The sequence below is a fragment of the Patagioenas fasciata genome, chromosome Z (genome assembly GCF_037038585.1).
Source record: "Patagioenas fasciata isolate bPatFas1 chromosome Z, bPatFas1.hap1, whole genome shotgun sequence".
NCBI lineage: Eukaryota > Metazoa > Chordata > Aves > Columbiformes > Columbidae > Patagioenas > Patagioenas fasciata.
This window is the reverse complement of record NC_092560.1, coordinates 58,649,117-58,659,004: the sequence shown is the minus strand read 5'-3', so window position 1 is coordinate 58,659,004 and position 9,888 is coordinate 58,649,117. Positions and strand designations below refer to the sequence as shown.

The 9,888-nt window shown below is 42.4% G+C and overlaps 1 protein-coding gene across 1 annotated transcript; it reads right to left on the bottom strand.

The window, feature by feature from the left end:
• Positions 1-535: 535 nt before the first annotated feature.
• Positions 536-7,477, bottom strand: ESM1 (endothelial cell specific molecule 1). Its single transcript, XM_065860890.2, has 3 exons — positions 6,825-7,477; positions 2,742-2,897; positions 536-658 (listed from the first exon to the last, which is right to left on the bottom strand). Exons 1-3 carry the CDS (start codon positions 7,123-7,125, stop codon positions 558-560), a joined length of 558 nt encoding a protein of 185 aa, XP_065716962.1. The 5' UTR covers positions 7,126-7,477; the 3' UTR covers positions 536-557.
• Between the last annotated feature and the right edge of the window lie 2,411 nt (positions 7,478-9,888).

Genomic DNA, 9,888 nt, shown 5'->3' with positions numbered 1-9,888 from the left:
AGTCATATTTATCCCCAAGGAATTTTCACCAAAAAACAGAAAATTAGTAATGACTAACACTGGTTTATTTAATTCATGCTGTTGTGCTCCCATGTCATTATTATTCTTGTGATTCAGGGGCATTGCTTTCTATCCTGGGATTTGTTGATGTGCTTTTTTTTTTCCAACTGGCTCCCCACCAATAGTTTCACTCACCCAAACTGTCCACCGAGTTCAGTGAGATCTTTCCTGGCTCCAGGCTGCAAGAGTCGGCCTCTGGCGTTATTTAAATGAGGAGGGTTGAATCGTGTTGGTTTTTTAATATTACTATACATTCGGGAATCCACAATGCATTTCTCTGCTCAAATACTTATAAAAACAAATATCAAAAATCATATACACTGTACAGTCTATTTTAAAGTAAACATTTTTCTCATGAAAAACAGAATCACAATTGGCCTTGAGAGGTTACATTTTCATATGCTATTGATCTACTTTGTTCTTAAAGTGTGTGGTTGCATATTCAATAATCTGTGAGAAATGCATTCAGTTGAAAGTCTTATGAGTGTAAGTAAATATCAGCGAGGATTTAGCCATTTCATTACCGGTGCGCGAATAGCTTTCTCCTTAACAAATTCCTCTTTTACAGAATTGCCGTCCCCTGATGCCATGTCATTCTCTGAAAAGATACAAAAATAAAAGCAAACTTCATGAAAATGAGAGAATTAAAATATTATCTTGCAGCAATGTTGTTGATTTTGGGAACACTTCAGAAAAACTTCAGTTGACAAATCTTTCAGGAATCTCCCCAAGTGCCTCCAGTTATCTGGTTGCAAAAATTCTGCCAAATTGTGGTATATACCAGATGTATTTTCTAATAGTTTAAGCGTAAGGCAGGTGATTTGAGTTGTTCCCAGTTCTCACCGTAACACTCCAGTGTGACATGGGACCAAGCAGCACATCCTCAATATCTACAGCAGTAAATTAAACATGCCTGGAGATATTCTCTGACAGAGGCCAGCTGGCATGGAGCAGCCTGGTGCATGTCACTAAGCTCTCTTAAACTCCAAAGAAAAAATATATCAACTTGTCTACTGGAAATGGTCCCTGGCTGCCACTGGTTCCTGTGCTGTGGTTGAGGTTGTCTGGCACGGCTCGCTGAGCTGGGGCAGCACATGCTAGCTGCTGCCGTGCTGTTTGACAGGGAAGGTGGTTAAATCACTATACACAGGAATAGGCTCTGGCACCATTAAATTTACTAGGGTATATGTAGCCATAACAGAAACTCAACAGTTCAAAATACAGAAGCACTCACAGCTGTTGTAATTCACTGAGGATGTGTCCTAGATGCTACAGCTACCTCTGAAGACTATTAAATGACACCCACACACAGTACTGCCCACAGTGTCCCTTGTCTGCTTACAGCAGCAGATCTCTGAGGACAGAAATCAATGCAAAAATCTTCGCACACAAGTAAAAAACGGCATTTCTTTCTATGGGGTCAGGATCTCATCCTGGCTGGGAGCAGACAAGCTGCTAAACACAGAGGCAGCAGAAGGTTTGGGACCAAAGGCAAGGGTGGGAGAGGAAAGGGGAGTAGGAAACTGGCTGAAAACGGGATGCTTGGGATTTGGAATACAGGCAAAATTTAGAACAGAAAAACAAGACAGGTATATTTTTTCATGTTATTTCAGCACCCTTTGTAATAAACAAAATCTGGAAAGGCAAAAGAGTGTAATCATGTAGAAAAATACATAAAAACTTATCCATCTTGCAAAGTGTTTTTTTAAAGATCATTTGAAATGTGGTATAAGCATAAGCTAAAGAAGTTTTCTTCTGTCTAACTTTCTCTAAATGGCAAATAGATGAAAGATAATGCATGTATTAAGGGAGGAAACTCTCAATAGCGTAATACAACAGGAGAAAATCAAAGTAAGGCATACATACTGCAGTTGGAGGAGAAATAACATTCAAATACTTTTTGATGAAATCCTAGAAAAGCTTTCAGTAGGTCTAGGATTATATCTCTCGTATTTGTTTAAAATCTTTACATTTGTATTGATTTTAGTTGAACACTGTTCAGTAAAATGTACCTCTGTATCATCAGGTGGAGAACAAAATGGGAAGAAATTTTAATGCCAGCTTTAAAAAAAAGCAGTGATACCTCCTTCTTGCCTCAAAAACAGTCCAGTTTATCACATGCCTTTATTTTAATTCTGGGAAGATCTGTTACGGGATTCAGACATAATATTAAAGGCAAGAACTTGTTCCAGAGATACTGTGATAAATAACTAAAATAAAACATTTCATGATGCAATTCACTCGCATCTGAAAACATATAAAGCTCTATCTTCATGGAAAAAAACATGTTATTCTTACCATATATTAGCTAACAGTAATAAACAGAACCTAGTGAAATCCTGTTCTACACAAAGCAGCTACCTGCATCTTATCTGAACTAATGCAAATCCTAGCACAGCCTCCAACTGCACAGGTGGCGTTGGGCTGCTAGTGCATGCAACAGCTGCAAAGTATTTCAGCCATGTTAGGATTTCAAAATGTTTTTACCATCTGTCACAGCCCACCTAATTCCTTGCCTTATGTTAAGGGAGATGCCAATAAGAAAAATAAATGTACCTTGTGTTATCTGTTTTCACAGTTTCCACTGAAGTACACACCGGTCACACACAGCATACACAGTGTGGTAGTAGAGCATGTACAAAGCGATTTCTGCTAAAAGCAATTGGCCCATGCAGTCTTACCTGTGTGTGAAACTATTTTTCGTCGATTTGGAGGCTTCGAAGCAGACAGTTGAAAAAATGGGAACTTCAGACACTTGCCAGTTACTCTGTCACAGATGCCAGAGGGACAGTTGCAGGTTTTCCTGCATTCCATTCCATAGGTACCATAGGAACACTCTGAAAAAAAGTAACAGAGCAAAGCAGTCCTCAGTGATGCAATTCAGCTGCCAGCACTCTTAACAGCTGGTCTGCTTATATCCTTAAAATCAGAAAGTCCTTGGGTGAGGATCAGTTAAACCTTAACTACAGGATTTCAGCATTCTGACTGCTTGTTACAAGTGTTTTCCAGTTTTAACAATCCTGACCACACAGAATTTACATGATTTTTTTTCTTGTAGCTTATTGACAATGTGCAATCAAGTAATCCTTCTCTGAAACCCTCATAGTATTAAAATGCAAGTTAAAGGCAATATGAATATGCAAGTACGTAATCATTGAGCATGTAGTTGAAGGATTAGCGTTGGATTTAGAAAATAAGAAGACTTCAGAAAGTTTCCGAATTTATAGTTTGGGCATGTTATTACCCAATTTATATGACTCTCATGGTTTAGAGCTGCAATGTGCTGCTTGCACCGGGCTGCTCCTGGCTGGGCCCACTGCATTTGGGCTCCGTGGAGGAGGTTGCCCTGACCCTGAGGAGCTCTCCAGCAAGCGCACCCTCCGCCTGGAGATGCTCCCAGCTCTTGGGGAAGAGCCTTCACCTCTGCAACAACTTCTCAGGCAGCAAAGGTCTAACTTCCCACAGCAGACAGCAAAGAACTCACCTACATCTCCAGCTTAAAGAGTGAGTATGCTCTAAAGGGACCACTGGCACTAAGGTGGCTGCCTGGTTGTACACAATCTGCTCACATACTGCCCCAATTCACATGTCTCATCCCTGAGCAAGCTCGTAGAGGAGCAACAAAGAGCAGCTGTCACAATGGAACTGCTCATTTAAAAAAAAAAAAAAAAATGTCAGGTGTAGGGGATTTGCCCAGTCCCATAGCTGACACCCAGAGGGTTTGAACTGAGTCACAGCCCTTGCCTTCCTCTGCCTTGTTGTTGAACAGGGTGCCTTCCCAGGACCATAGCTGAAGACACAGAAACAAGAAAAATCCAACTCAAACATCCCCTTTCCAGACCCCTAGACAAAAGATTATCCCAAGAGAAGTTTGGGATGTCCCAGGAGAAATGTCTTTATGCTCAAGCTACTCTTGCCAACTCAAGGAGCATGTTTACCTTAAACAGCAAGTAAGTCCTGGAGAGTTTTCAGTTCATCTCCTGAGGGCAGATGAATGGCCATTGAAGGTTGAACCAAGGCTCCATCTAGGCCAGGCTCCCACAAAACACTTAAGGGAGAAGATGGCCATGGCATGCGCAAATGATACCTTCCCACCTCCTATTGTCCCCCATTTTTAGCTCTGGGACCTCAGGAGCCAGACATAGTTTCTGTGGATGTAACACCCCACAACAGGGCTATCCTCAGTTTGTCCAGTCTGCTCTTGACTCAGCGCAAACATTTAGTTTTGCCATACCACCCAGGCTACCTGAAAATAAGGCTAATGCCCCCAAATTAAAACAATTATTTACAATTAGCTGTATGCCCAATGGGTGTGCTTTTGTAAATGAAAAGCACTAGAAAATCAGCCAAATCCCTGCTGAGGACTGCACATTGAATCCCTCCAGCCTGGAGGACCTGACTGAGCTTCACCATACTCCCTTTCCCAAGCAAGGACACTCTTTGATCTGCCGTTTGTCCACATAGGAGAAAAACAAAGTCCTGTCAAAGGAGTACACTTTTTGTGTGCACGATCCTGCCTGAGGGACAAGCGGAGAGCACACACAACATGGAGCATCAGCCTGCCTGCTGCAGGTGCTCAGCACAGAATGCGGGGATGCAAAGCTGTGCACAACAGCATGGAAACACATCCCAAGCCAGAGCACTTGGCTCTGTGTGGGATAATCCTGGCATTGATTCTGTGATTCAGATTTGATTAAAACCAAGATCTGAGTCAGTTTTGCCGTTAGAAGCAGGAGCCTGCTCCTAAATAAACTGCAATTAGCTCCTGGTGATCTAAGGGAAACAAAAGCATGCTCTTTACTGTGACAGTTATACCTCAGGTTTAAAGGGCATTTACTGATAGAAGTGCAGAACATTGGTATTCCTTAGTTTTGACAATAATGACATTACTATTTATTATAATGATACACTCCTAATACTAAAAGTACTCAAAAAATTGCTCTGAAACATATAGTGTCTGTGTTTTACCCATTTTAGAAATAAAAAATTAGAAACCAAGAGTTAAGGTCATTTTTCCACAACTTCAAAGTAAGTCACAGGCAACCTGGGAAAATTTACACATCCTACTCTGTGAATTATTACAAACATGGAACTTATTAAAATTAGTGAGTGATCTGGTATCACAATTATAAATCAATATATAAAATAATAATACTTTGTTCCTTACTTTGCCTGATAAGATTCACATATGTACAGAGATCATACTATCTCAGAGCTAAGATGAAAAAAGAAAAATAATTAGAAATTACAGCTATAATATTTAGTGCAAATAAATATATGGGGAATATAAGCTTTAAATGCCAATTTACAACTCTAAGTCAAGCTATGGCTTTACTGAAATTAATGAGCTTTTCCACTGACTAACTGGAAAAAAAAAACCACCAAACTTTGCATTTTCTACGAAGTTTCAAGATTCAGCTACAGGGATTCAGATCTCATGTCCCTCAATGTTTCTTTTTCCCATTTGAAGTGTGCTATTGCAAATAAATTCTTTAAGGAGAGTGAAAAGTATATAAACACTCAAAAGAACTGTTAAAAGAATTATAAGTGGTATGTTGCACTGCAGTAATTTTTAACGAACTGAAGATCAGCCAACTATCTCAGTAAAATACTTTTCTGGTGGGTGCACCAAAGATGTGACCTTTCTGTGTAAATTCTAATCTTCAGAAATAAAAGCAGCACTTTGGGTTTCACCCTCAAAAACGTACATGAATTTGTTTTTAAATACCAATGTAAATAAGTATATGCTGTATGTGAGTCAGCCTGAATGAGTTTTGCAGCATCTGGTCCTAAGTCATTACTTTAACTGACGCTATTAATACTCCTGATATTTAACTGCCAAGATATCTCAATTTTTTAAGGAAGTTATTCAAAGACATATTTGTATCTACTTACTGAAGTGGTACACAAACACAGGAAGACTCACTGCATTCATACTTTGCAAAACTTTTTTAAAAAACATTTCTTCTTAAAGCTTGCATCCTGCTTGTTAGAAATTTAACATCTCATCTCCTTTTAAAGATTTTTCCTTTTTGAATGGAATGAGGATAGCTCTTAAATGAAAAATGCCATTATACTTTACAACTAAAGAAATCAGCATGCAGCATACCTGAAATAAACTAACAGCAGCGTCTGGCCGCTCATCTCACAGTCAGTTCTGTTATTCCCATCTTTCAGGCAGGAGGGTCTCTCTTTGCCTCCCCTGACCACATCCCTAGGGTAGCTGAGCACCTCCAAGTCAGGATTTAATTAAACACTACAACATCCCCAGGCGCTTGGGCAGTGCTGTTACCTCCGTCCCCCCAACCCCAGAAAGAGCATCTGGTTCCCGGGCAGGCAGCCGGTGGTGCCCGAGGGAACCTCACCCCAGAGAGCATGGCAGGGGCCAGGACCCTGTGGCAAGGCTGGACTTGCAAGATTAAAGTCTTTGCAATTTATAGAAAGCCACCCACCAAATCAGCAGAAGGATCAGGACTAGTGCCTGGGTCTGCCAAGTCCCAATCAAAAATCTCAGCTCCGAGCACACCCCACCTGTATTTCCTTACACATGTCCCCAAGTCTAAACAATATTCTCACACTAATAACCCTGTCCCACCTACATGTAACATCTTTTAATACCAGCAGGTATTTTTCACTTTCTTCATGGCTAAGGGCTGAGCTGGAAAAATCACATTTTAAACCTCTCAAGCAGGAGGCAAGCTCTATATGTAGGTAGGTTGCTGTCAAATTGCCACAGTGGGTGCATGCAAAGTGAATATTGTTACCTTTGCAGATACCAAATTCATCACCAAAGTCATCCTCCTCAGTGTAAAACTGGCACTTCAGCCCAGGACCACACTTGACACCATCCATACCCGAGACCGTACGATAGCAAGTCTCCCCCAGAGCAGCTGCACACACTCTGCAACAGCCACAGTCATCCAGCACCGTTCGCTTACAGCGCAAGGTACTTTTGCATGCGTTACTGTCACAGGGCTCGGGACAATCTACTGCGTATTTCGCACTCCAAGTAGTTCCAGCGTGCACGGGCATCAGGAGGAGTGTGAGAAACAAGAAGCCCTTCATGTCTTGCAGGGGTAAGTGCTCCGTTCCAAAGAGCAGGCTTTAATGCTCAGCCTGCTGGTGCCTTGTGCCGAGGGAAGCAGCGGTACAGAATCCAAAGTGGTAGCTGCACACATCAGCCTACAAGTTTATGAGCTTTATACAGTGTGTTGCCCACATGCTGCACCGTCGTCAGCTTCCTCAATCCGGCAGCGCTGCTCCTGCCAGCCTCCCTTGTTTCAGTTTATGAAATCCAGGATGAAGGTTGGATTAGCACTCTGCTGCCATCCAGGAATTGAAAAGCCTGAGCTGATGTAATCTGTTATGTTTAGTTGGTTGTTTTGCATGAGGACTAAAAACTCTCTCACATCCGTCTCAAATGCTCAAGGACGTCTGCCAAAAGGAAAAAAAAAAAAACAACCCACACACAACCAAAAAAAAAAAAAGAAAAAGAAAAATCACCCCAAGCCCGAGTAGGTTGCATACCTTCCTGTGGGATAGGATCGCTCTGACACGAGGCGCGCTGCTGACAGGACAGCTCTGCCTCACTAACACAGCTCGTGCAGCCAGAAAAAAATCGTATTGAATCATCTCACTGCTGAAAGAATAATCTTTGAAAGAAAAACAAAATTTGCCTTCCCCTTTGAGGAGATGTGGACAGTTATGTTAAGGAATAAAGTGAGATCATGCCATTTAGCAGCTGAGCTCAGATGTTTCAGTAGTGTTTTTCCTGCCTGCATCGAAATGGTACCTTTTAATCAGTATTTAGATGGAGAAGAATTAAACATTTAACTCCAAGATTATTGCTAGACCTAAAAACAGGTCAGACAGAAACCCAGCATTTTGTGGGATCTTCTGCAGGAAGTTGAGAACGATCAGTGAACTGCTGTGACCTCACAACCAAAGGGGGAAATCCCCATCCATCACCACCACTGCCTGCACAGCCTTAACATGGATCCGGGGGAACTGATTCTCCTCCCCTTTACACAATTTCTATCCTGATCAGACCCTATGGGATGTCCTGATATTGCTCTTCAACGAAACCAGTGTAAATAAACAGAAAATAAGTCTCAGCTTCCCTTGTCCCCCCTCTTAGACTTCATTCACACTGCCAGAGCCTTGACAAGAAACAGCAAACAACCAAAGATTTCAGTGAAACAGATGAGTCACCAGAGAGATTAAAATTTCTGCCCTAAAGAAAGATCTACAGGAACAGAAAAAAGGAATGAAGCTACCCATAAATAAATCTCCAAATACCAAAGTTGCTGCCACTGAAGTTAGTGTGACCTGAATTAGTATGAACTTGTATGTGATCAACTTGCCAGTTGGGAATCCTGTGCCTCACGTGGGCTGAGGACACCACCGGTATGCTGCCAAACAAAATGGCGGGCTATGCTGGAAATACAGGAGAGCAGGAAAGTGTTTTTCTTCATGAATGCAAATGTGAATTGATAGATCCCAAACAAAATGCTTAACTCCTCTCTCTTGTGAAGAAGATGAGAAAACCAACATACTGTATGATGCATTTGGGTAGGTTGTTCATAGACTTCTGGTACACATGGGTATAGGAACCTGGATAGGATAGCATGGCATGGCATGGCATGGCATGGCATAGCATAGCATAGCATAGCATAGCATAGCATAGCATAGCATAACAAGAGAAAAGAAGCCTAGAGATGAGGAGGAGAAGGAGAAGGAGAAGGAGAAGGAGAAGGAGAAGGAGAAGGAGAAGGAGAAGGAGAAGGAGAAGGAGAAGGAGAAGGAGAAGGAGAAGGAGAAGGAGAAGGAGAAGGAGAAGGAGAAGGAGAAGGAGAAGGAGAGGGAGGGGAGGGGAGGGGTAGGAGAAGGAGAGGGAGGAGAAGGAGAAGGGGAGGGGAGGGGAGGGGAGGGGAGGGGAGGGGAGGAGAAGGAGAGGGAGGAGAAGGAGAAGGGGAGGGGAGGGGAGGGGAGGGAGGAGAGGAGAGGAGAGGAGGGGAGGGGAGGGGAGGGGAGGGGAGGGGAGGGGAGGGGAGGGGAGGGGAGGGGAGGGGAGGGGCGGAGAGGAGAGGAGAGGAGAGGAGAGGAGAGGAGAGGAGAGGAGAGGAGAGGAGAGGAGAGGAGAGGAGAGGAGAGGAGAGGAGAGGAGAGGAGAGGAGAGGAGAGGAGAGGAGAGGAGAGGAGAGGGAGAGGAGAAACCCTAATATATTTAACACATGTCAAAGGAAGACTACACTCAGGCAAATATTTGCAGGCATCCATTTTATACAGTATATAATTACTCAAAGTACAGTTCTTCTAATCACAGTTGCCAGCTGGCAGATGTTTACGTGCACTAGCTCATGCCTGTTTCCACATGTAATCTTGGACCAATCAGTGAATTTAAAATGTAAAAATTAAAGCATTAGATTGAAGTCTCATATAAACTGGCAAACTGCTATTTGTAGCCATGAGGTGACAGCAATTAGCAGTCAATTTCATCTTTCATCATTAGCAGACAATTTCATCTTCAAAATCCAATGCAACTACCCTCTGGGAAATGAAAGGGATACTTCAAACATAGATGTGAAGATTGCAGCTAAAAACCAAGGAGGAACAAAAGTGCAAGGTTTTCATGAGCAGATAAATTAGAAATGGATGTGCTGTCCCTGATCCCATCACAACTGCAACATGGCAAAAGCCTGTTTTATAAAAAAATACCTCCCCCCATAGTTCACAGGTCAGCGTAGTAATGTTAACCACCGCCCATTTCTGCTGGCTTTAGCGTCAACTGAAATCGACATTGGTTCATATCTCTGTGGGAGAAGGAGG

What these genes read in the sequence shown, in the direction of transcription:
- ESM1 (XM_065860890.2), bottom strand. Translation starts at nt 7,125, where the DNA reads ATGAAGGGCTTCTTGTTTCTCACACTCCTCCTGATGCCCGTGCACGCT. An exon ending in TGAATTTGGTATCTGCAAAG is followed by an intron (nt 2,898 to 6,824) that starts GTAACAATATTC and finishes ACTTTTTTTCAG; the next exon opens with AGTGTTCCTATGGTACCTAT. An exon ending in AAAAATAGTTTCACACACAG is followed by an intron (nt 659 to 2,741) that starts GTAAGACTGCAT and finishes GTATCTTTTCAG; the next exon opens with AGAATGACATGGCATCAGGG.